This window comes from Erinaceus europaeus, chromosome 18 (genome assembly GCF_950295315.1).
Source record: "Erinaceus europaeus chromosome 18, mEriEur2.1, whole genome shotgun sequence".
Taxonomy (NCBI): domain Eukaryota; kingdom Metazoa; phylum Chordata; class Mammalia; order Eulipotyphla; family Erinaceidae; genus Erinaceus; species Erinaceus europaeus.
In genome coordinates, this window is record NC_080179.1 from 13,156,340 (window position 1) to 13,183,575 (window position 27,236).

At 39.7% G+C, this 27,236-nt stretch overlaps 2 protein-coding genes across 5 annotated transcripts; one reads left to right on the forward strand and one right to left on the reverse strand.

Moving 5' to 3' along the window:
- Nucleotides 1-1,533: 1,533 nt before the first annotated feature.
- On the reverse strand, nt 1,534-10,992 carry PJVK (pejvakin). 2 transcript variants are annotated; one of them, XM_007534228.2, is made up of 6 exons: nt 9,660-10,992; nt 8,772-8,967; nt 7,824-7,965; nt 6,589-6,706; nt 3,301-3,399; nt 1,534-2,784 (listed from the first exon to the last, which is right to left on the reverse strand). In XM_007534228.2, exons 1-6 carry the CDS (start codon nt 9,868-9,870, stop codon nt 2,492-2,494), a joined length of 1,059 nt encoding a protein of 352 aa, XP_007534290.1. In that variant the 5' UTR covers nt 9,871-10,992; the 3' UTR covers nt 1,534-2,491. The 2 variants fall into 2 exon arrangements, with proteins under 2 accessions (XP_007534290.1, XP_060033632.1); XM_060177649.1 differs by having other exon boundaries at nt 10,575-10,986.
- Nucleotides 10,993-11,756: 764 nt separating this feature from the next.
- PRKRA (protein activator of interferon induced protein kinase EIF2AK2) lies at nt 11,757-26,065 on the forward strand. Of its 3 annotated transcripts, none has more exons than XM_007534229.3 (8): nt 11,757-12,044; nt 12,535-12,704; nt 14,651-14,732; nt 18,320-18,398; nt 20,138-20,255; nt 20,792-20,886; nt 22,282-22,456; nt 25,425-26,065. In XM_007534229.3, exons 1-8 carry the CDS (start codon nt 11,845-11,847, stop codon nt 25,580-25,582), a joined length of 1,077 nt encoding a protein of 358 aa, XP_007534291.2. In that variant the 5' UTR covers nt 11,757-11,844; the 3' UTR covers nt 25,583-26,065. The 3 variants fall into 3 exon arrangements, with proteins under 3 accessions (XP_007534291.2, XP_060033630.1, XP_016048490.1); XM_060177647.1 differs by having other exon boundaries at nt 11,774-12,063; XM_016193004.2 differs by lacking the exons at nt 11,757-12,044; nt 12,535-12,704 and adding an exon at nt 17,303-17,412.
- Nucleotides 26,066-27,236: the final 1,171 nt, after the last annotated feature.

Here is a 27,236-nt window from a genome sequence, read left to right on the forward strand (position 1 = left end):
TTTCTGTTCTATCAAATCAATAAAATACAACAATGAAAAAAATTTTTAATCTTTTAAAAATGAATAAACGTGGAGATGTTAAATGAATGAAGATTTATTCTAACACTAATCAGTAAAAATTAAAAAAATAATAATAAAAGTAAGGGCCAGAGGCACAGCTTCCAGAGTAGAGTAACCTGCCACATGTGTGTCCCAGCACTATATCAGAGTGTCACCGCACAGGAGACACCTCTGGTGCTGTGACATCTCTCCCTCTCTTTTCTTCTGTCCATCTGACTCAAAAGATGAGTAGTCACTCCCCACCTGTTAGGAGGGAAGCTTCACAAGTGGTGAAGCAGATCTGCAGGTGTCTCTCTCCATCTCTACCTCACCTCCCCCCTCTCAAATTTCCTTTAATTTTTTTTTCTCCAGGGTTATTGCTGGGCTCGGTGCCTGCACCATGAATCCACCGCTCGTGGAGGCCATTTCCCCCCCCTTTTTGTTGCCGTAGCCTCTTTGTGGTTATTATTATTATTATTGCCATTGTTGATGTTACTAGTTGTTGGATAGGACAGAGAGAAATGGAGAGAGGAGGGGAAGACAGAGGGGGAGAGAAAGACACCTGCAGACCTGCTTCACTGCCTGTGAAGCGACTCCCCTGCAGTTGGGGAGCCAGGGGCTTGAACCGGGATCCTTATGCCAATCCCTGCACTTTGCGCCACATGTGCTTAACCCACTGCGCCACCGCCTGACCCCCCTTTAATCTAATTTTAAAAAAAGAAAAAAGGAGAGGAAAAAAAATGGTTGCTGGGAGTGGTGGATTCATAATGCTGTCACCAAGCCACAGTAATAACCCTGTGTGGGGGGGAATGAGTGGTGAAAAAATCACACATGAATGAAGCAATTTTTTTCACTTTAGTAATTTTCCATATGACACACATATATACACACATATTTCACATGACACACATATATACACACACACATTTCATATGACACATATATATACACACATTTCATATGACATATATACACACATATTTCATATGACACATATATACACACATATTTCATATGACACACATATATACACATATTTCATATGACACACATATACACACATATTCCATATGACACACATATATACACACATATTCCATATGACATATATACACACATATGTCATGACATATATACATAAATATTTCATATGACACATATATACACATATTTCATATGACACATATACACACACACATTTCATGACACATATATACACACATATTTCATATGACACGTGTATACACACATATTTCATAGGACACACATATATACACACATATTTCATATGACATATATACACACATATTTCATATGACACATATACACACATATTTCATGTGACACATATATACACACATTTCATATGACACATATACACACATATTTCATATGACACACATATATATTTCATATGACACATATATACACACATATATTTCATATGACACATATATATACACACATATTTCATATGACACATATATACACACATATTTCATATTTTCTTCACAGCTGCTTTACACTTTCATAGGACTGCAATTTTTATAAGATATGTACATTGAGTCCTAGAATATTACCGTGTTTTCAGTTATTATAAGGTTGCATACTAAATTAACGATTTAGAGTAAGCATGTACATGAAAAATTTCAAATACTACCAAGAGTACATAAGATTTCTCAAAAGTCTATATATTAAGTGTTTTAAACATGCTTGGAGGAGAAAAATGTGTCATAGATGACTTTAACATGACAGCAGTGAGTTCTTTTTTTTCTTTTTAATTTCAATAATGACATAGTCAACAGATAAACTATGTTTACTTTTTATTTCTTTGTTGGGGAATTAATGTTTTACATTTGACAATAAGCAGTGAGTTCTTATAAAGACAAAACTAGTGAGCAGAATGGTGGTCCAATACTGCCGTTAGTCACCCTGGTAACTGTGTACACAAAGCTCCGAGCTGAGCTCAGTATGATTTTAATGTGATACTACAATTAAACATTTAGAATTACATTAAATTATTGACACATTTTTTCTCATTTTACTGGACTAGGACAATATCTAAAATACCATAAAGTCATCATCAGTACACTCCTGTCATCCTTAAATGTTGGGTTAAACACCAATTAAAAATAAAATCACTAAGTAGAAAATCTCTGTAAAAGTTTATCTAAAATCACAGACTAATCCTCAAAAACATTTCTCAAGCAAATGGCAGATTTTACAAACAATTTTATATTCAAGCCTTTCTTATGTAAATGGCATTACTAATCTTTATGAAAATTTATGAGGTAGACATTATCACTTCTACTTTGTAACAGAATATGATGTCCAGATAGGTTAATTTTTCTTTCCTCTGCCTTTTTAATTTAACGAAGTGAACCTAATAATTTTGGGAAGATGTGTGGTAGAGTTATACCTAAGAAAGTGAAGTGCAAATATTTTTTTCATTTTATTTCATTCTCTTATGCCAAACATCAAAACAAGGAACTGCATGAAGTCTCACGTATTTCTGCCCGTCCACAGAGCACTGAAAGCACCCATAGACTGTCTCCCTCTTTAAGTTCCCCATTCCACAGAGGATGCAAGGTCCTTTTGGAATGTTGTGATTAAGTAAGTTAACTCGAATATGAGTCCCTTCTTTGAGTGAAATATCAGTCATGCTGAAAGGCTTGTCATAGTAGTCAGAAAAAAGATCATCTAAGTAAAGCTGTGAACGAGAAATGGCATCCATCACTCTTCTATCTAAAGGGACAAAACCAGAAATGTGTTAGAACACAAAATAAAAAAACTGTAACCAAAGTACATTTCCAAATACAGAGATCACTATCCATCATCAGTCACCAAGTGATCTGGCTCTTACATTTAAATACTTCCTTAACAGACAAGATTACTGAACATATAACCTCATGTATTAATCCAAGAAAAAACACATATTGAGGGAGCCGGGTGGTAGTGCAGTGGGTTAAGCACACGTGGCACAAAGCACAAGTACTCGCGTAAGGATCCCGGTTCGAGCCCCCGGCTCCCCACCTGCAGGGGAGTCACTTCACAAGCAGTGAAGCAGGTCTACAGGTGTCTATCTTTCTCTCCCCCTCTCTGTCTTCCCCTCCCCTCTCCATTTCTCTCTGTCCTATCCAACAACAACGACATCAATAACAACAACAGTAATACAACAACAATAAAAAACAAGGGCAACAAAAGGGAAAATAAATAAATAATAAAAAACACACATATTGAATTACTATTTGATGAACATACTTCTTTCAAATAGTATGTTTCTCAGTCTGTAGAGGAAGGCAAATGTTGCTGTTTCTTCCCTTTCAAATCCTCCTCTTGACACTGAAGTGACACAAAGGTCTATAAGAAATTAGAAAAATTTATTAATAAAAAAAGTTCATTTACTGAGCATTTGGTTGTGGGTTTTTACTTATTTTATCATCACCAGGGCTTCACCATTCTGGACCAACTTTTTTCTGATGGACAGAGAGAGAAGAGATATCATAGCACATAGAAAAAAGGAGAGGAAAAAAAAAAAAGGTTGCTGGGAGTGGTGGATTCATAATGCTGTCACCAAGCCCCAGTAATAACCCTGATTGGGGGGAAAAAAATGAGTGGTGAAGTTTACCCCCAGGGTCATAGTCATCAGTCAGGGAATGACTTGGGGTACCGGCTGGGCACATAGCAAAGCAGGCATCCTCTTTTAATGTGATACTGCAATTAAACATTTAGAATTATTTTAAATTACTGACACATTTTTTCTCATTATACTGGACCCAGAACAATATCTAAAACACCATAAAGTCATCAGTACACTCCTGTCATCCTTAAATGTTGAGTTAAACACCAATTAAAGCTAACAATCGCTAAGCAGAAAACTCTATGTAGAAATGTATCTAGGGCAGCTATCTCACCAGTCTGATTTACTATATTTTTTAATTTTCATATATTTTTGGGAAAGATAATATTTCTATGGTACAAAATTCAGAGTCCAGAAAGGGAATACAACGGCAAGTCTCTAGTCAACCCTGACCCCAACCTCGATTTCCTTTTTCTTTTTTTCTTTTATTTTAATGGGAAGGAGATATATAGAGAGAAAGATAGAGAGACACAGACCAAACCACTGCTCAGCTCGGGCTAATGATGGTGCTAGGGATTGAACCTGGGACCTCAGAGCCTTGGACATGACAGTCTTTTACATAACAACTAAGCTATTTCCCCAACCCCCAATCTGAATTTTTTTACACTCAAAGTAACCACTTAGTGTATACTTTCATAAATACTTCATATATTTTGCAAGCAAAAATGAATCTATATATATTATTTTAGTATTGTTATTATTTTTGTTTTTACAAAAGACAGAAAAGTGAGAGAAGCAAAGAGAAAAAAAGAGAATGAAAGGAAGCATAGCATCAAATCTTTCCTTCAGTGCATTGGGGACCAGGCTCATACTTGGCTCTCACACACAGCAAAGCAGCACACTATTTCTCTGCATGTAGAATTCTTGAAGCTATTGACATACCATATACATTTCTCTCTTAGAGTGGCCTGGGAGGTAATACTGAATAAACTGTTATACTCTCAGGCATGAGGTCCTGCACTCAATCAGTGATATCACATATACTAGAATGATACATTCTGGCTATCTATCTATCTATCTATCTATCATTCTCTCCTTTTCTCTGAAATAAATGTATCAGATTTTCATTAGATAAACATTTTTGAAGTAGCTGTTAGAGATTATTCTATATTCGGGGCCAAGTAGAGGCGCACCCTCTTAAGCACACATATTACCTAGCCTAAGGTCCCAGGTTCCAGCCCCCGCTCCCCACCTGCAGGGGGTCTGCTTAACAAGCAGTGAAGTAGGTCTGCAGGTGTCTATCTTTCACTCCCTCTCTATCTCCCCATCCTATCTCGTAAAAATTAGGAAAAAATAAAATGGAAGGGAGTAGGGAGGTAGCACAGCGGGTTAAGCGACTGTGGCGCAAAGTGCAAGGACCGGACCAGCGTAAGGATCCTGGTTCGAGCCCCCCTTCCCCCCCCCCCCCCCCCCCCCCGCCCCCGCCGCTCCCCACTTGCAAGGAAAGTCGCTTCACAGGCTCTGTGGGTGTCTATCTCTCTGTCTTCCCCTCCTCTCTCCATTTCTCTCTGTCCTATCCAACGACAACAATAACTACAACAACAATAAAAAACAAGGGTAACAAAAGGGAAAATAAATAAATAAAATAAAATGGGAAAAAAAAAAAAAAGACTGCTGGAAGCCGAGGATTTCTAGTACCAGTACCAAGCCCCAGCAACAACCCTGGTGGCAATAAAAAATAAAAAAGATTAATCTATGTCCAGAGCTATAGCGTTCCCTCATTTTTATTAATGACTTCATAGTTTTCTACTGCATGACTGCATAGAAACACACTGAAATATTGGTGTATCTGTTACTACTCCCAATAGTCAATGTAATTATAAAAAACTACACCTAAAGTGTTCCAAACAATTTAATTCATACATAGTTTTGTTTTAATTCATATATAGTTTAATTCATTTAATTCATATATAGTTTTGTTTCTAGTTTCCCTAGTCCCATTTCCCACCAAACTACAGAGCAAATAAAAAGAAGTCTAAAATATTTATAAATTACCCAAGTTCTTTTGGCTTCACCTAGATTTCAGCAGCCCAGCTTTCTAAGACCTGGGAAATGTTCAAGTAATATAGAGGGATGATTTTCAGGGAATCTGGTCTCAGTGGGAAATGGGGGTGGGGGTGTTTCTAGGATAGGACAGAGAGAAATGGAGAGAGGAGGGGAAGACAGAGAGGGGGAGAGAAAGACAGACACCTGTAGACCTGCTTCACCACCTGTGAAGTGACTCCCCTGCAGGTGGGGAGCCAGGGGCTCGAACCCAGATCCTTACACCCGTCCTTGCGCTTTGTGCCACGTGCTCTTAACCTGCTGCGCTACCGCCCGACTCCCAGTTTCTATTTAATTTTTTTAAATTTATCTTTATTTATTTATTGGAGACATCCAGAAATCAAGAGGTAAGTAGGTGAGAGAGAGAGAGATAGAGACAGAGAGAGCTGCAGTACTGCTTCACTCGCAAAGCTTTCTCCCTGCAGATGGAGACTGGGGACTCAAACCCAGGTCCTTGCAAACTGTAACATATGCGCTCAGCCAGGTGCAGCACCACCCAGCCCCTTAGTTTTTATTTATAAGTTGACTAGTAGAGACTCAACAGACTTCACTATGAAACAGAAAATGGATATATGAGAAATAGGGACTTACCAGTCTTTTCCAGCCACTTCACCCAAACATAAGATTGACTGTTTTGAGAATCTTACTGTTTCATAATCACTAAACACTCAGAGAGAAAGACCTTCCACTTGAACTATCTTTTCTTTATTGGAGGGGGATTAATGATTTGCAGCCGACAGTACAGTAGTCTGTGCACGTGTACAAATATGAAACATTTCTCAGTTTCCCACCCAACAATCTAACCGCCCTTAAGTTATCTTTAATAATAGAATTATTTTAGTGTTTCATGCAAATAATTTACTTACCAAAGGCACCATCCAAGTAAATGAACAGTTCAAACACACTGAAAGCTATTGTGGTGTGTGCTGGGAAGACAATAGCTTTGTCCCTTCCCTTGGGGTTCTGTTCATCCATAAAATGAAACTGTATTAAATAAATGAATAACATTATTAAGGATCATCATGTGTAAAGATAGCTTTTTGGAGAAACATAACGCTTCCTACAATCCAGAAGAAAAAATAATGAAAACAAAGCCAACACACACACACACACACACCCTACTGGAACTCAACTGTTTACCGCAGAGGTCCAAATCTCAAGTCCAACTGGGACTTGAGATCTCCGTTAGGAAACATTATCTGTGAAATTCCTCACTTACTCTTTATTCAAGCCAATGATTAGCGCTATCACAGTAGTAATGCCCTGGCATGGGAACCCATTTCTTTCCACTACAAATTATGGAAACCAATCATATTTAAATACTGCCTTTGCTTTGTTTGTTTTGTTTTGCCTCCAGGGTTATTCTTTGGCACTATGAATCCACTTCTCCATTTATTTGACAGGACAGAAAGAAATTGAGAGGGGAGGAGGAGAAAGAGGGAGAGGGAAAGACAGACACCTGCAGACCTGCTTCACCATTTGTAAAGTGTACTCCCTGCAGGTGGGGGTGGGCTTGAACCAGATTTTTACAGGGGCCCTTGTGCTTAGTACTATGTGCACTTAACTGGGTGCACCACCATGCAGCCCCCAATAGTACCATCATTTTGTAAAATTTTTATTTATATTACACCTGTTTGGAGCACAAATTCTCTTCAATTTTGTTCATGTTCTAAAATCTAACACTGTGCAACATCCAATACATGTAATCGCAGCTCCATAATCCCAACATTTGACAAAACACACAAGTCTAATTGGAAGTCAAGTACTTAAAAAAAAAAAAATACTGGCAGTCAGGTAGCGCAGTGAGTTAAGCGCACATGGCACCAAGTGCAAGGACTGCCGTAAAGTTCCCGGTTCGAGCCCCCGGCTCCCCACCTGCAGGGGAGTCGCTTCACAAGCGGTGAAGCAGGTCTGCAGGGGTCTGTCTTTCTCTCCCCCTCTCTGTCTTCCTCTCCTCTCTCCATTTCTCTCGGTCCTATCTAACAACGACGACATCAATAATAACTACAACAGCAATTTTTAAAAAAAGGCAACAAAACGGAAAATTAAAAAAAAATCCCACTCTGCAGCTTTTCAGTAAAACAAGTCTGAATAAGTTTACCCGCATGGCTTCCCCTCGGATCCCAGCATGCACAGACAGTGAGCACTGACGTGTTGTCCGAATACTCTCCATCACCACACATAATACCGCCTTTCTGCTGCTCCTTGACTGACGGATCAAGCTGTGATCAAAATTAATTTTTCTAAAATAAGAAAGAGAGTCATTGGCATGAATCTGTAACATCCAATTACATTTAATCAAGTACACTTTCTGCTGTCATGTCCCACCTACTTATGAGAAATATTTACTAAAAGGGAAGCAAGGTAGATCTAATACACAGAACGTATGCACAGAAGAAATTTAATTCCTCTTCTTTCTATCTTCTTAAAACAGGCTTTAGTATATGAGTCTGTTAGCAGAAATTCCCCGATTATACTTGTTGCAAGCAGTCTTCTGGATTTTTAAATGAGTAATTTAGTAAATTTGTGTAAACCCAAAAGAATTTGGGAGGACAGTTAAAATTACAAATGATTAAACATGTACACTTATCTAAAGCTTACCTGCGTTTCTGATTTGTAGAATTTCAAACCAATCACACTAGCACAACCTGAATGCTTGAAGCACTTTTTTCTGAGGTATTTTTTGTAATGAAGCTTATATAATTAGAATATTAAGGGAGTCGGGCTGTAGCGCAGCGGGTGAAGTGCAGGTGGCGCAAAGCACAAGGACCGGCATAAGGATCCCGGTTCGAACCCGGGCTCCCCACCTGCAGGGGAGTCGCTTCACAGGTGGTGAAGCAGGTCTGCAGGTGTCTATCTTTCTCTCCTCCTCTCTGTCTTCCCCTCCTCTCTCCATTTCTCTCTGTCCTATCCAACAACGACAACAACAATAATAACTACAACAATAAAACAACAAGGGAAACAAAAGGGAATAAATAAATAAAATAAATATTAAAAAAAAGAATATTAAATAAGGACACTGAAGTATACAAAGGACTATCACACTGACCGTGTAGTAATCTCTTTGAGCAATGTTGATACTTCCACTTCATGTTTGGTTACTACACCAAATGAAGCTTTTACTGCAATGGAATCTGATCCAGTAACGTTAATCCCAACGTCATTTACAATATGGTTGCCTCGCCTTCCATAGAGAGACACATCTGATTCATCTTCATAATTTAGTAATTGGTAAGATGAAATACCTTTAAGGAAATTTGCATTTAAAATTTTTTCTCAATCAATTGCAAATCACATATATTAATAGTATCTTGTTAACTAGTTGATACCTAGATGTTAATGAAAAAGGCAATATTTGAAAACAGAATTAAAAATATAAATTCAACTTGATAACAAAAAGAAATAAACACTAAAATACTTTAAATGAACTCAAACTCAAATAACAAATCCTTAAAGGATCAAGGTCCACTGGGTGACTGAAAGAAAAAAAAGTGTTAATTAGAACTCGCTTACTAACTGTCCATTTGTTTTTTAATCTAGCTATTAAATTAGATTTCAATATGCCAGCTGCAATAAGTGAATTACTTGCATGGTTTGTGTAATAGCACAAATTACTTGCATCTCATCTGACCCTACAAAATACTTAATACTAAATAACTCCATTTTATAGATTAATAAATTACATCACATTCTAATTAAAATAATTTGTAAGAGTTGAAACAAAATCAAACAATAAATAACCTTATGGTTTTGAAGATTACTCAACAAATGAAAGATTTGATACTGTGTTAGCATGTTTACTTAAGCAATGTTAATGTTAATCTAGCAATCAAGAATGGCTTTTATCAGTGAAACAGATGTTACAAACATAATAACATTTATAACCTCAGTTTCAATTACCAATAATAGAGCTGAATGTAAAGACATGTAAACTTACCAGCTGAAATTTCTCTGTCTCCTAGAAGAATATCTTTCAGTGTAAATGGTGTTGAGGTAAATTTATATCTAGGAAGCAGAAAGCATCGCTTCTTTTTGACCACCAGACTTAGAGGCTGGTATTTGTCAGCCTCACTGAGGCTCGGGACAGGAACTAATCTCCCTCCATCTCCAACTTGCTTAACAAAGCTCTTAGTAGCGGCAGCAAACATATTAATATGGTATCAAAACATCATCATCTGCACCCTCCAGATAACAGATCCATATTTTCAAAGAAAATCAGGCACAAAACTGAACCTTGTTTGACTTTAAAAGTAATTATACCCATTAAAAAATAGAAAGCATGTTTCTACCAAGTAGTTTACCAGTATACAATTCACAACACTGCCTACCCTGGTGTCCCCAGGTAATCAATTATAAATCAAGTGTAAAACGATATAGTAAAAGCAAGCCTAATTTAGAATTGCAGTCTGTAGCACTAAAATATACACAGAAAACTAAAACTACTGATTTCATTAGAAGCAATCTTTCTTTCTTCCTTTCTTTCTTTTCATCCTTCCTTTCTTTTAGAAAATCATGTGGCCTTAGGGGGAGAAAAACAGTTTAGGCATTAATATTGGTTCTAGAAACCATACTACAGTGAGCCTAAATCCAAATAAAGTCCTTCACTATTCTATCATACCAATTTTGCAGCAATTCTGATTTTTTTTTTTTTGCAGCAATTCTTTTGAGCTGTTCTGAATCCTGAAGGTATACAGTTGTTTGAGCATTTTCATTGCATGCTTACAAAATCAAATGAACTGTATGCAGATCTACTTCTCTCTCTTCTGCTCCTGGTGGCCATTTTTTCTATTTTTTTGACTAGGACAGAGAATTGATCGAGGAAGGGGAAAGTGACAGGAAGAGAGATAGACACCTGCAGACCTGCTTCTCCTCTTGTGAAGCATTCCTTCCTGCTGGTGGGGAGCCAGAATCTCGAACCCAGGCCCAAAACTGATAAATGTAGACAACATCGCTTTGAAAAAGGGTCTTGCATTTTTTGTTTGTTTAATCATTGTTACTAAATTATTTAGTCTTTAAAAAGCACTACACAACATCTTAGCATGATTTTAAGGAGCTTTTAGCTAGAAGTACATTTTAGCAACAAGTCTGAATGGTTAATATAATTTGAAAGAGTGGCTATGTGGAACTTTCAACAGGATTTTAATTAAAATCTACCATTGTGAATATAAAAACATACGATAGAGAGGGAACGTGGGGTTGGGAGATGAAAAAAAAAAGTTAAGCTTCACAGAGTAAAAACCACTTTGATCAGATTCTGATTTAAAATTTAAAATTTGCTTTTTCAACTACCCAGGGATCGCGAGGAACATATATATATATATCTTCGTGCGAACAGCCTCATGCTAAACAATCTTCCAGAAGAAAGAGAAGGCACAGTCATTTCTGCAAGCAGCTAGCGCCCCAATAGGAAGGACACAAAGGAGATGCATCACAGGCAAACGCCATTACAATCAACAACACAGATGTTGCAAAGAGCACTAAATAGGAATCTGGTCTACACCAAAAGCCATCTTTTTACACCTAACTTGACTTGCTGGGGTCTGCCCGCCCAGCTGGGCATCTGCCCGCTGGGATCTGCTCGCTTTTAAGGCTAGAAGACAAAAGCCTCCATTGTAAGAGTGTGTGTATGGTGATGGTGGTGTGTGTTTGTGTGTAGGGGGTCCTCTCTCCATCTTCACGAATTGCAGAAGCCACCACAGCTCTGGGGGCGCGGAGAGATGCCACAACTCTCTAATTTGGGGGGACCCAGGGATGCTCTCCAATAATTCTGCATTCAGAATCTTCTACCCTGCTCAAATTAAAAGGCTGAGCTGCAGACCTTTCGGGGGCGAGGGGGAAGCGATCTTGTTGAAAGGACAGCGAGCTGCGGGCTGCACGTGGTTGCGGGCTCCCGTCCCGCAAGGATCTGGGGAGCTGCGGGCCGGGAAGCCGCGGGAGCAAGGTGAGGGGTCTGGAGCAACTGCGGGTCTGCAGTTCCCAGTGCGGAGAGCGGCCTGGACCCGGGAGGGCGGAGCGTGGCCGGGCTGAGGGGCGTGGCCGGGCTGAGGGGCGTGGCCCCAGCCGCGGAACCCGAACTGCAACACCGGAGCTCCGCCTCCACTCCCGCCCGTCTCCGCTGCCGGATGGACGCAGCCGAGGAGAGGAGGGGCAGAAAGGGGCGGGCGGCGGCGTTCTTCCAGCAGACCCGCCGGGCAGAGGATCCGAGCACCGAGTTATATCGCTGGGCGCTCCCCGCTGCCGAGCCGTCCCCTGTCTCCATGTCTCAAAGCAGACATCGCATCACGGCGCCGCCGCTGGAGCGCGAGGATAGCGGGACCTTCAGGTCAGCGTCCGAGCTCGGGGTAGGCCGGGAGCTGGAGGGAGGGCTACGAACGGCGGGACTGGGGGCCACGGCGGGGCGGCTTTCCAGCGGCATTCCAGCGGCATTCTGGGAAAAGCCCTGCAGAGGCTCGGCCAGAACCCGGCTCCCGCTGCTGTGGGCGGAGCGGCGCGCGCTGGGCCCCGCCCTCCGGCGCGCGCGGCTCGGGGGCTGCGGCCTGGCCCCGCCCCTCGTGGAGCTCCGCCCCTCCCCGGGGCGGGGGGCGGGGAGTTGTGCGAATGGGTGGAGGGAATTGCGGCGCGGGTGTCAGACCTGTCATCCTGCTACTAGAGACTGACTGTGCCCTTCCCCAGCTCTGCGCTCCGTCCTTGTTCAGCTTCGTCTTCTGCCACCACCGGTGACTGTCAGAACTAGCTTCTAAGTCCCTCCTCCCTCCCTGCATTTAACATGCAAAGCACGCTTTGTTCTTTTTTTTTTTTTTTTTTTTTTGCAGTTTAGGGAAGATGATTACAGCTAAGCCAGGGAAAACACCGATTCAGGTACTACATGAATACGGCATGAAGACCAAGAACATCCCGGTGTATGAATGTGAAAGATCTGATGTGCAAATACACGCGCCCATTTTCACCTTCAGAGTAACCGTTGGTGACATAACCTGCACAGGTCCGTATGCACACTTCACCCCGAGGGCCGTGTGGGTCGGTGGTTGAGACCTGTGTTACTATCCAGTTAGAGTGCTTTTCTTTTCTTTTTTTAACCTTTTTTTTTTTTTTTTACCAGATAGCTGTGTTGTATGGAGCATGCTCTCAAAACAGACTTTTCATCATCTCACACCCCTTAGATTTTGTGACTTCATCTGGTTCTTTCTCTAATTTTCTTTTTTCTGCATACCAAGAGAAACTCAGAAACATCATAGACTCCTCCAAGGTTCTTTCAGTTATTTGGAGAGAAGCAGGAAAGGCTCTAGATGCCACCATAGGTGGGTCAGTAGGTGCCGTCAAGTTTCAGAAGTTACTAGGTTTTCTGGCGGTATGACTCCAGAATTACCTGGGCCTCTTCCATTTCTGTGTTTATATTTTTTCTGTAAATTTCTTCTTTTTAAAATTATCATCTTTATTTATTTATTGGGTAGAGACAGCCAGAAATCAAGAGGGAAGAGGAGTGATAAAGAGGGATAGAGACGGAGAGACACCTGCAGCCCTGTTTCGTCACTTGCAAAGCTTTCTGCCTGCAGGTGGAAACTGGGGGCTTAAACCTGATGCCTTGTATATTGTAACATGTGCGCTCAACCAGGTGCGTGGTCCCTCTGTGTGTGTTCATTATTTGACACTTTGGGTCCATTGTATCATGCTCCGTTCTGTTTCCACACAAAATTGGGGAAGGTAGGAACTCAAATATCACTGCATTGTATCTACTAGTTTCTGAAATGGTAGGGATATTTTAAAATCTTTTTTAAATTTTTAAAAAATATTTATTTATTCGCTTCTGTTGCCCTTGTTTTATTGTTGTAGTTATTCTTATTGTCGTTGTTGGATAGGGCAGAAAGAAATGGAGACAGGAGAGAAAGACAGAAGGGGGGAAGAGAAAGATAGACACCTGCAGACCTGCTTCACCGCTTGTGAAGTGACACCCCCCCCTGCAGGTGAGGATCCGGGGGCTCAAACTGGGATCCTTATGGTGGTCCTTGTGCTTTGCTCCACGTGCAGTTAACCTGCTGCGCTACTGCCCGACTCAGGGATATTTTAATAAGATATTTACTTTTATATATGAGAAAGCAGCTTTGGATAGATTATATGTAACCTGCCCAGTGTCATATAATAGGGACATATCAGTTCAGACTCATAACTATGGTCTCACAGTTTAGCTGTGTTCTGCTAAAAATTAAGTTAGTAGGTAAAGTTGTCATTTGTAAATGTAGACATTTTATTGCTTATGTTTGTGTTTTCATTATAAGCACAAAAAATGTTGAACATTAAATTTAATTTGGAAGAATAGTGATTAGTTCTATCTTCTACCCAACTCTGCCCTAACTGCCCACATCAAGGAAGTGGAAGACCTACATAAGCAGTTGATTTATTCCCTACAGAAGCCTTACTTACTGTACCCAGTGTGTAGTGTGACTGCTCAGACAAACAGAGGAGTTTAATGTAGGATAGGACAGGACCGGTTTTTTTTTTTTAATAAAATGCACATTTTGCCGCCAAACAACTTCTTGCTATAAAAGAATTTCCTTTCTCTAGGAATAAGGGAAAAGTAAAATACTAAAAGTGTAATGTGGTCTACTTTATTACCATTTTATTTTATGTACTAAGATGTATATATATATATATATATATATATATATATATATAAAATGCAGAAATAATAAGAGCTTTTATAAGGGTGTTCATAGAGCTAAATGTGTAGAATTTTTAAAATCACGATATTTACAACATTAATTTTACATGTTGTGTATTTACTGTAGTATATAAGTTCACGAGTATATATCTTATTAACATAGTATGTATATGTCATGCCTGTAATAACTTAGTTTTATATTATCAATATAGCCATGTAAGCCTTACATTTGCATAGCATAGAAATTTTCTTTTTTTTTTTTTTACATCCAGGTGAAGGTACAAGTAAGAAGCTTGCAAAACATAGAGCTGCAGAGGCTGCCATAAACATTTTGAAAGCCAATGCAAGTATTTGGTGAGCTAAATTTCTTTGTATTCTGCAGCTCAAAAATATCATGGCTGAGGTAAGATGAAAAATGGGAGCATGCTCACAAAAGCAGCAAAGCAAATAGTTGTTAGTATCTAGTTCTAAAAGATTCTTTCTTTTTTTTTTTTAAATTTTTTTTTCTTGGTAATTTTTATTTATTTATCTTCCCTTTTTTTTTGCCCTTGTTGTCTTTTTTATTGTTCTTGTAGTTGATGTCGTCGTTGTTGGATAGGACAGAGAGAAATGGAGAGAGGAGGGGAAGACAGAGAAGAGGAGAGAAAGACAGACACCTGCAGATCTGCTTCACCACCTGTGAAGCGACTCCCCTGCAGGTGGGGAGCCAGGGGCTCGAACCGGGATCCTCATGCCGGTCCTTGCGCTTAGCGCCACCTGCGCTTAACCCACTGCGCTACCGCCCGGCTCCCTAAAAGATTCTTTCTAACCTGTCATTGGTTAAAGACTTTTGTTCTTATTAAATTAAATCCATGTCTAAAGCCCCAGATGCCACAAATTCAACCAACTTAAGCCAGAGCTGAGAAGACCTCTGGTTCTTTCTCTCTCCTGCCTGCTTTATTCTCATCTCCCACCCTCAAATAAATAAATACTATAACAATTTTAAAAAGAAATTAAGAGGTTTGGGGATGACTCAGCCTGATAGAATGCACACTTTACTATGTGTAAGGATCCGGGTTTGATCCTCTGGCGTCTAGCTTCCTTTTCTCTCTTTCCTTCCACCCTTCCACCCTTCCACCCTCTGCCTTTTTTTTTTTTTTCTTTCCTCCAGGATTATCTCTGGGGCTCTGTGCCTGCACTATGAATTCACTGTTCCTGGGACTTTTTAAATTAAATTTATTTATTTATCTTTTATAGGACAAAGAGAAATTGAGAGCGGAGAGGAAGATAGGGAGAGAAAGACACACACCTGCAGACCTGCTTTCCCACTTGTGAAGCGGATGAGCCCCTGTGGATGAGGAGCTAAGGGCTTGAACTGGGATCCTTGAGTTGGTCCTTGCACATTGCACTATGTGCGCTTAACCTGGTGCACCACTGCCCCCCCCCCTTTCCTTTTACCCTCTTCCTGAAAACAAAACCAAACGAAACAAAGAAATAATCTGCCAGGAGCAGTGGAATTATGCAGGCACAAAATCCCAGGAAGCCCTGGAAACAAAACAACAACAAAACCTGTTAAATTCAGCAACTAGCTATTAAAGGGAGGTTCTCATGAACTAGGCTTTTGTTGTTGTTATTGTTGTTTCTGTCAGATGCTTTGCAACAGGATAATAACAACATTTTTCTGGGAAATAGTGGATTATGCTAAGACCATTTCTACTGGCAAAACAATTGTGAAGTGAAAATAATTAGCTATAATGACTTTTAAAAAATATTTATTTATTATGAGCATGGAAGAGAACGGAGAGAGAGAAGACTAGAGCACTGATCAGGTCTGGTATAAGTTGGTGCTAAAGATTTAAACCAGTGATTTCTGTAGCCTCAATCATGCAAATTAGTGCTCTAACAGGCTGAGCTATCTCCTGGCCCTATAATTACTGTTTTGGGAATTCCAATTTGGATGAAGGAAACAAGGAAATTACTTATTACTATAGAATGTATATTTTATACTAAAGGATAAGAGGATGTTAAGTAAGGTATTACTTTTTTTTTTTTATTGCAAAACAGGGTTATTACTGTGTGGCTTTGTGCCAGGGCTATGAATTCACCATTCCCAGAGGCCATTTTTATTTCTTTCTACTTTATTGCATAGGACAGAGAAAAATTGAAAGGGGAAGGGGAGAGAGAGAGAGAAATAGATACCTGCAGACCTGCTTCACTACTTGTGAAGTGTCCCCCCTGCAGGTGGGGAACAGGGTGGGGGTGGGGTTCAAACTCAGGCCCTTGAGCATGGTACTATGTGCTCTTAACTGGGTTATGCCCCTGCCTTGCCCCCTAGGGTGTTCATTCCTGACATAGCTTTCCAGAATACACATTTTTCCAAAATAAAGTATCAGTCGAGCAGCTCATGTATCATAAGGTGTTATCCTTTGCCTCCTAACAGGCACACCCTGGGGGGTGGCATGCCTTCACGTGCTTCTCTTTAACATGCACTTAATTATACTTGGACAACAGCTTTGACGTGATCTGTTCAGAGCCAGCAGCAGAGGTCCATGGGATTTTAGAATAGGTTTTTTTGTTCCCCACCTTTAGCAAGACTTTTAGCTTAAGGATATATAGCTTCTCGTGTTGGCTTTCTCTAAGCCATTCTAAACTATTTGGGTAATTTAGAGCTGATCAGTGACAACTATCAGGTTGTCATGGTCATCATATTCAGTCATGATAAATTGATGCTAGCACTCATGTCATGGCAGATGCAAGGGCTCGCAGTGGGGTTTTCCCCTTACTGGTGGTGGCCATATTATTTCTGTGCTGTCCAAAGGACAGCTCAATGTGTTGAGTTTCTTTGTAGAAGTTAGTATACAGATTGTCCATCTGCACATGGGCCCTTCACTTATCAGCAAAAAAAAGGCTAACAAATTTTACTATATATTTGTGCTTCTTGACAGATAAAATGGGAATTACTAAGCTGTAATCAGGCCTAAAGTGGCCAGATTTAAAACAGAGCCATTCTCACATCTCCATCACAATTATTTGGGTAGCTTCGGCGTGCATCATTGTAAGTGAATATTCATTTCTCATCAGTCTGTATAGAACTTGAGATTCTGGCAATCTGAAAAGCTTGAGGAAGTGGTAGTAACTGCACTTCTTTAATCATGGCAGAAATAACCCTTAAGTTGCTTCAGTGCTGGTAACCTTAGAAGGCTTCTTAGTTAATGTTAGGCACTAATTTCCCAAGTGACTAGTAATTTCAAATCAGAAGAGATTATTCTCTTTTCCATAATTACAATCTCTACATGCTAAAAACTAACTTGTATGCAGGCAGTTTATTTTATTGAGGATACAAATCTTGGGAGGATTATCTTAGTACTGAGCAGATAACCAATGAAATAGGTCATTTTTCCTTAGTTTACCTGGATGAAAAGCCAGTGTTTATGATCTGTATTATCCATGTTACCAGGTTGAACTTCCTGACTATTTAGTGATCTTAACCTATTTATATGGCTATTGTGTGTTTTATTTACATCTATTTTTATTGAACACTTATTATTTGCAAAGCTCTATTGGGCTTATGAAGATAGGCCCCACCATCAAGAACTTTAGAGTATCAACAAAGGAGAGGGAGGGACAAATCACTTATCTTTATGAGAATATATAATTGATAACAGTAATTTTCTTAAGAGATTCAAATAAAACCTACTAAACGTTCAAAGGAAGAAGTTATATCCCACTGGGCTAAAAAATAGTTTGTTTTTGTTTGTTTGTTTGTTTTTTTAGAGGACATGGCATTAGGTGATAGGTCTGATTGTCATAGGAGAGGTGGGAGAGAAGGGCATTCTCCAAGTATAAGGAACGACATGACAAAAGCAAAGACATAGTGGGCTAAGTAGACAAATACTTGTCATTTGTTTAGTAATTTGAAGGAAATTATTTTTTGTTTTGTAACATTTTTTTTTAATGGTTAGCTTTGCAGTTGCTGACCCTCTTATGCCTGACCCTGCCAAGCAGCCGAAGAACCAGCTGAATCCTATCGGTTCATTACAGGTAAGCCACACAGTTTTCCTGTACAGTTTTGTTTACTTTAAAAAAAAAAAAAAGATGTCAGTTGATCCAGTCATTGGTAGGTACTAAGGCATAGAATTGATTTTCCAAGTCACAAGTCATTAGCTACTAGATCAGTAACTTGAAGTTATTTTCCTAAGTATTAACATTTTGGATATTTTTCCCCATATATTTTTCCTTTGGTTTGTGGCATTCTTGTTTGAGATCAACAAAGACCTTTGGGTACTCAATGAGTTGAGAGTTCTATAATTTAAGAATATTTCTTGGCCCAGAAGTAGCTCACCCAGTAGAGAGTATACTTCACCATGTGCAAGGCTTGGACTTGAGAACCTAGCACCACACAGGATTACCATGGACAGCACTAAGGAAACTCCACAGTGGACTGGTGCTGTGTGATAATCCCCCCCCCCCCAATTAAGGCATGAAAAATTGACCTAGAGAGACTGCTCAGCCATGGTATTTAAATGCAAGAGACCCTGAGTTCATCCCTTGGCACTGAAAAGAAAAAATACTATTGACACAGGAGACTTTATAAGACTGTGAGATAACTCAGCAAACCTTCAGTCTGACACCTGAAACCACAATGAAGCACTATGAAAACCACTAAGAACTCCCTGGATAGTGGAGCAGTGCTTGATTTTTCTCTCTCTTCCTTTGTTTTTAAGTATTTAAAATAAAAAGGGTGGGGCCAGGAAGATCACACAGTGCTATCATAAAAGACTCAACCTGATTCAAGTAAAGAGAAATAGTTTGTTTATTTGCTTATTCTGTTCTTACACATATGTACATACATACGTGTGTGTGTGTGTGTGTGTGTGTGTGTGTGTGTGTGTGTGTGTGTGTATCTTGCAGGCGTTCTTTTAGCATATTTTCCCTGTGCTCTGTTGGACAACTCCTCTGACCTTTATCCAACCAGTGCTTTAGTCTCTTCTTGCTATGAACATTAGTTCCCACCCTCCCCTCCCTTCCTCCCCCCTTTCTTCCTTCCTTCTTCCCTTCCTTCCTTCCTTCCTCCCTTCCTCCCTCCCTCCCTTCCTTCCTTCCTCCCTTCCTTCCTTCCTTCACTTTGTGTAGGTCTGTTTGTGTGCTATCTCTGTTCCTCACCCCTCTTCCTCTTCTTCCTTCTTTTGTGGTACTAGGATCTTATATATGCAGGAGATTTCGATGCTCCAGGCAGGTTTTTTTGTTTTGTTTTTTCATTCAGATAGAGAAGCAGAGAGAGGTTGAGCACAGCACCCAAGATCTTCTCGGTGCTGGGGCTTGAACCTGGGCTACATGCATGACAAGGCACATGCCCTACCTGGTGAGCTATCACTCCAGCCTGCCTCATCTGCTCTTGATTAAATAGTGCTTAGCCAGCTAAGGGTATGAAATTCTGTAAGTCTGAGGGGACACCAATTTAGGAACTGTTGGTAGGCACACACCTGTAGATGTCTCTCTGATGCCCCTGCAAAGGTTTTTGATACCATCTCACTGTAACATAATGGAAAAACATCATTCATAGCAGAAAACTGCCTAGATGTTGGTACGTGGGTTTGTCAGGTGTAAAGTTCAGGAATATCTCAGGGGAATTACAGGGTCTTCTGTCATTTCTTCATTGCCAAATATTCTTGTCAAATATGCAAATAAAAATGGGCTCAGCATTAGGAAAGAATGTCATCCATGTGACTGAACAGTTGCATAGTATAAATCACTGTTTAACTCTCATCTCAATTGTATAGGAATTGGCAATTCATCATGGCTGGAGACTTCCTGAGTATACGCTTTCCCAGGAGGGAGGACCTGCTCATAAGAGAGAATACACCACAATTTGCAGGCTAGAGTCATTTATGGAAACTGGTATATAGTTTTTTTTGTTTGTTTTTTAACTCTCATGTAGTTGGAAAACATTTGAAGTACTTTCAGATAATCCCTATAGAAATATCTGTTGTGATGTCTTCAAGAATATTTCCGTGGGAAATTGATATACTCTTATTCTACTCTCTCTGACTTTTCTGCAAGTTGGGATTTAAATATGTTATGATTCCATTCAGTTCTGGCATCTCGTGCCTTTGTCATTCATCTTAAAAAAGAGAAATTCCCTATGGTTGTCAGTTTTAAGAGATTATAAACAGGAACTAGACATTACCAAAGCTAGATATAGGGAAATATAATTGCTAAAGAAAAACAGAAGCTATCCTAATCAAGAAAAAATATTAAAGAATTGTTTTCCAAATAGAAGAATAAATGGCTGTATGAAACACAACAAGGGAAGATGTCAGGTCTGTGAAGCAGCCATGTCCGTGGTTACACACAATACTTTATACTTTTTTGCCATGCTTTATGGACACTAACCTTTTTTTTTCCCCTAAATATACCATTTCGTCTTTATTTAGGAAAGGGAGCATCAAAAAAACAAGCCAAGAGAAATGCTGCTGAGAAATTTCTTGCCAAGTTCAGTAATATTTCTCCAGAGAACCACATTTCTTTAGTGAGTACTGATCATTTAGATGTTAACATGCTTGCTATAGGACCTTATTTTCTTGTTCTATAGACATTTCAGAGTTGTCATTTTAAGATATCACTTTATCGTTAAGCTGTACATTATCCCAGTTTTAGCTTCTTCATATATTTGAGTTGGAATCAGAGGAATAACAGGTAAGAGGACTTGGCAGCGACAATCAGATTCAGAAATCACAACGGGATCTAAAGTTGCTTGACCAGCAATATCTGCTTTTTGCACTGAGTTTGAAGTGTTACATAGTTTAAAGTTTATGTGGTGAATCTTAGTGAAGAGATGGAGTAGCCAACTGGACAAACAACTTAGTAAATTAGGCTACATATGGTATAGTGCTTGAAATTCTGATATTCATTGATAGGTATATCTTGTGATAGGTTATTGAAGACAGTATATAATAGAAAAGCAGAAAGGGGACATCATTCTCAGTAGACAAGACAAAAATCATAAAAAAAAAAAAAGACTTTTTTTTTCAGGAAAAAAAAATCATAGACTATGGTGGCCCTGGAGGTGATGCAGTCATTCAAGTGTTGGGCACTCAAGCATGGAATCTTTAATTCGATTCCCAGCTTTGCATGTGCCAGAGTAGTGCTCTGGTTCTCTCTTCCCTTTCCTCTCTTAAATAAATAAATAAATGAAAACAAATAAAATAATTTTGGTCTTGTTAACTGAAAAGTATCAGACACCATTTACTTTGTCCTCTTTTACACCTGTCATTTATAGCAATTGATATTTAATAAAAAAATAATAAATATATGGATTTTGTTTTAATAAAATAATCTGCAAATTTCTCCATCAAGCAGATTCATTTATCTGTATATTTGCTTATAGTGTTCTTAAACATCTTATATGTCTTAATGTGATCATTGCAAAATTGAAACTTTATACTATTTACCTTTATTTTATTTTTTAATATTTTATTTATTATAATGAGAGAAACATAGAGGGAAAGTTACAGAGGTAGATACATAGAGAGATCAGAGCACTGCTCAGCTCAGCTCTGGCTTATTGTGGTGCTGAGGAATGAACCTGGGTCCTCAGAGCCTCAGACATGAAAGTCTTTTGCATAACCATTATGCTGTCTCCCCAGCTTCTATACACCTTTATACTTTACAAAATGTTTTTAAATACTTCTATATATCTTCCAGTATATTATCACACACATCATTGTATTTTTCTTGTGGTAGTTGTTAAATGGGTGTACCTGTGAATGTTGTCTAAATTGGAAAATTAACCAGCTAAATAGCTAACTTGCTTTATAAGTTAACATGCTGTGTGAAGTCTTAGATGTGTGTGCCAAATTAGGTACATTTAAATATAATAGTGTTAGAACTTGGGCCTAGACTTAATCTTTTTTTTTTTTTCCAGACAAATGTAGTAGGACATTCTTTGGGATGTACATGGCATTCCTTGAGAAATTCTCCTGGTGAAAAGATCAATTTACTGAAAAGAAGCCTCCTCAGCATTCCAAATACAGATTATATCCAGCTGCTCAGTGAAATCGCCAAGGAACAAGGCTTTAATATAACATATTTGGATATAGGTATGATTTTATTCCTTTGGATTATCCCCAAACATGTTTTTAAAATATGTTTGAGAAACAAAAATAATTAATTGCAATTTATTTCACTGATTAAAGATTCTGCCTATAACAGAATGTATATATGGTATGTCTCATTCTTTTAAAAATGTTTTTAAATGTTTATTTATTACCTTTTGTTGCCTTTGTTTTATTGTTGTTGTTATTGATGTCATCGTTGTTGGATAGGACAGAGAGAAATGGAGAGAAGAGGGAAAGACAGAGGGGGAGAGAAAGACAGACACCTGCAGACCTGCTTCACCGCCTGTGAAGCGATTCCCCTGCAGGTGGGGAGCCAGGGGCTGGAACCGGGATCCTTAACATTGGTCCTTGGGCTTTGAGCCACGTGTGCTTAACCCACTGCACTACTGCCCAACTCCTGGCATGTCTCATTCTTAATAATAATAGCTATTATCATTATCCTTATAGTTATAATAATAAAGCAACAATGGTTAAGATTTATAGAATTTAAAAAAAAATTTATTTATAAAAAGGAAACACTGACAAAAACCATAGAACAAGAGGGATACAATTCCATACAATTCCCACCACTAGAACTCTGTATCCCATCCCCTCCCTTGATAGTTTTCCTATTCTTTATTCCTCTGGGAGTATGGACCCAGGGTCATTATGGGATGCAGAAGGTAGAAGGTCTTGTTTCTGTAATTGCTTCCTCACTGAACATGGGCATTGGCAGGTCGATCCATACTCCCAGCCTGTCTCTCTCTTTCCCTAGTGGGACAGGGCTCTGGGGAAGCGGAGCTTCAGGACACATTGGTGGGGTTGTCTGCCCAGGGAAGTCCAGTTGGCATCATCTTAGCATCTAGAACCTGGTGGCTGAAAGAAGAGTTAACATATAAAGCCAGACAAATTGTTGACTAATCATGAACCTAAAGGCTGGAATAGTGCAGATGATGTCGGGGGGGGGGGGGTGCCCCATTTTGTAGATAGCTAGTAGACCTATTTTAGTTATATTCCAAAGGGCCCATGACTATACTAGTTTTTTTTTCTTTTTTCTGAGTCTGACATCTGATATGCAGGTGAATCCTAGTTATTGTCTGGGGAGATGATGTCATGGATAGAAAAAGGACCAGAAAGCTGGATCAGGGAAGAGAGTAGCTCCCAAATATGGGAAAGGTGTATAAATATTGTTGGCTATAAACCTCATCAATTTGATGTCATCTGGGGCCCATATTCTGCTTAGGAACCTATGTGACCTCTGTATCCCTGTAGATCTGAGCTCACATTCTGTGGTCATGAGTAGGAACGTTCCAAGCTGCTCCAATAGCAGGACCCATCTTCCTCAGGTGGAGCATAGAGTATGTTGTTCAGCCTCCCTTTGGAGGGTGGAACATTCTCTGCCGTTGTTGGTCCATGTTGAGGGCAAGGTCCTATAAGGGCCCACAAAGGGGTCTGTTGATCACTCGGGCTTGGTGCCAGCACTACAAATCCACTGCTCCTGTGACCTTTTTTTCAAATTTTTAGATAGGACAGAGAGAAATTGAGAGAGATGGGGAAGATAGGGAGAGAGGAAGAAAGGCACCTGCAGACCTCCTTCACCACTTTTGAAGCTACTCCCCTGCAGGTGGGGAGCCAGGGACTCAAACCAGGATCCTTAGCTTCATACTATGTGCGCTTAACCCAGTGTGCCACCGCTCCCACCCTTAGATTTATAGATTTTGGTTGTGTGCCAGTCCCAGTTTAAGACCGTACTTCCGTGTATCAATTACTGAATTCTCAAACTAACCTGATGAAGTAGGTCCTATTATACTTATACATAAGTGAAAAAAGTAAGGCACAGAAACTTTGAGTAACTCACCCAAGTTTACATAGCAAAATCAGGAGTAGAGCAAGATTAGGAGAAGGATTACAGCAGTTACACTACTAAAGTAACCTTGGTGGGCAGCCTCACAGATGAAAAGAGAGACACATTTCTAGATCAAGAGCAAGTTGTTTTTTTTGTTTGTTTGTTTTTTTTGCGGGGGGGGCATATTCTCCACTTTACCAATATGTGCCAATCCTGAGAGATAAGTGAATTTATAATCTGTCCCATATTCTAGCTATTATTATCTATATTTTCTCTGACCCTTAATCATTAAGGCAGTCAACAGCAGACAACTTTGGCTGACATCTATGCAGTTACTTCAAAAGAACCTAGATGTTTTCCAAAGGTGTACAAATAGCAAGCATGTGAAATGGTGTTCAGTGTTTTATTTTTTGTTTGTTTGTATTGTTTTGTTTTGCTTTTTTGAGGTGTGGCATCACACTTGTGTGTGATTTCACCATTCCTGGGATGACTTTTATTCTTCAACTTTTTTAAAAGTAGTTTACCTCCCACCCACCGTAAAACAATAAGAAAGAAAAATGGAATCTTCCAGGAGTGGTGGAGTCATGTAGGCATGGGGCCTCAGTAATAAACCTGGTGTCAACAAGGTAACAAATAGTAACAAATACTGGTGAGGATATAGAGAACCCTTTTCCTAGACTTTATAATAGAAATACAGTGTCTTCAGACCTCTGGCAAATGTTTGTGTTTTTTTTTTAACCTTTTGAAAAAATTGTTATGGTTCTGTAATACACTAGGAGTGATTAAATAGACAATTTCAGGTTGCCTTGGGAACTTTTTATTAAATGCAAGAATCTCCCTCCTGCAACCCCTATCCCCATAATTCTTACTGAGCAGGCAGGAGGAAGGCCAGTGTACCTGAAGTTCTGTAACGTTCCCTCTGGTGACTGAAGAGGTATTTAAAAATGGCAATGGCTGAGCAATTCCTTTTTCTTCCATTTGTACATGACAAAGACAGTGACTAAGCGTAGTATTATACCATGATGTTTATAGATAGAGAGGGTAATAAAAACTGCACTGTTCCTACAAAGAGGGTTTTTCCTCTACACTTGGCATTAACCATCATGTCTGAATATGTCCTTACAGAAGAACTGAGTGCCAATGGACAATATCAGTGTCTCGCTGAACTGTCCACAAGTCCCATCACAGTGTGTCATGGCTTGGGGATCTCCTGCGGCAGTGCGCAGAGTGATGCAGCTCACAATGCTTTGCAGTATCTAAAGATGATAGCAGAAAGAAAGTAGCACGGGACCGGCATAGACGACCTGTCAACAGTACGTGGAAAATCCTCCTTTGTTCCCTTCCCGAGCAAAATGTTTACTATAAGCTTTGAGCTGGTGTGTTGTGTCTAATTCTCATCTTGGATTCCATCAACATCCATCAAGTACACTTCTGTCCTAGTAGTTGTCGTCACACACTTTTTAATGGCTTCAACTGTGCATTGGTATATTGTCTTTATAAACTTTGTACCACAGACAGAGTGTAGCACCCATTTTAAGTGCCATGTACATAGAAAGAAGAACTGCATGTTTATTGATGATGATTTGATGAAATCAAACTCCTGCTAGCAACAGTCTTTCTTACTGGTCACCTGTTCTTTGTGTATGGAATTAGAGAATCAAGAAACACATGGGCATTTGTGTACTGAGTGTTGTTAAATTTCAGGGAACATGATTGCTCTGCTGTGTATTTGAATCCATGTAATAAAGAGCTGTTGTAATAATAGGGTCTGTTCATTTTATCAAAGTGTTACTGACTGTGGCCCCATTCTATTTACCCATTCTTGATGAGGTCTGACTAAGGTTTCTGGAAGCCATGTTCTTCCTGCTAGCTGTGGTTTCCTTACTACTGACTGTAGAGAGAGACGGCCTTCCCAAATATACTGTTCACGTGTGCCACCTCCATCAGACTGTCCAGATTTTCTAGAGACTTAGCTGTAGCATAAAGCATTCTTTTTTTTCTTTTTTTCCCTCCAGGGTTATCACCTGGGCTCAGTGCAAGCACTGAATCCACAGCTCCTGGCAGCCATTTTTTCTATTTTTATTGGAAAGGACAGAAATTGAGAGAGGAAGGGAAGAAAGAGAGAGAGAGAGAGAGATCTGCAGACCTGCTTTACCACATGTGAAGCATCCCTTCTGTCGGGGACTTGAACCTGGATCCTTATGCCAGCCCTTGTACTTAGTACTATATGTGCTTAACCAGATGTGCCACCACTTGACCCCCCCCCATCAAGCATTCTTTAACAACATTTTGTTCACTTCTTTGTTAAGACTCTGACTACAATTGTTCCAGTCTGTTAACTATACCTGTTCACTTACTCAAATCAATTGAACAGGCCTGTTATACTAGATACATCACTGGTGAGAAAACACGCTGTGTGAAGCTTATGCCAAATCCCCATTCAGATTCGTAGAGAATCTGGACCAAAGCCGTGCCACCTGTAGCAAACCTCACTGAGCAAGCAGAACCTGGTGTGAGAGGATCTGATAGTGACACAGCACGACAGATGCTCCACAGCTACGTTGTCGACCAGTCAGGATATAAGTTGACACAGTTTCATTAAGTGATTAAAGTTGTACAGCAATTCACTATAAAACAAAAGATAGATCTGGGATCACGCAAATAAGGCCAGTATATTTACACAAGCAAGGTAGCAAAGACTCAGCAGTTCAAGGAGGCACTCTAGTGAGCACTGGCCTCTCAGCCACATAGCACTTCAAGATGAAAGGTCTTTTTTAAAGATTTTATTTATTTATTAATGAGAAACATAGGAGAGAGAGAAAGAACCAGACATCACTCTAGTATATGTGTTGCCGAGGATTGAACTCAAGACCTCATGCTTCGGAGTCTAGTGCCTTAGCCATTGCGCCACCTCCCGGACCACAAGATGAAAGGTCT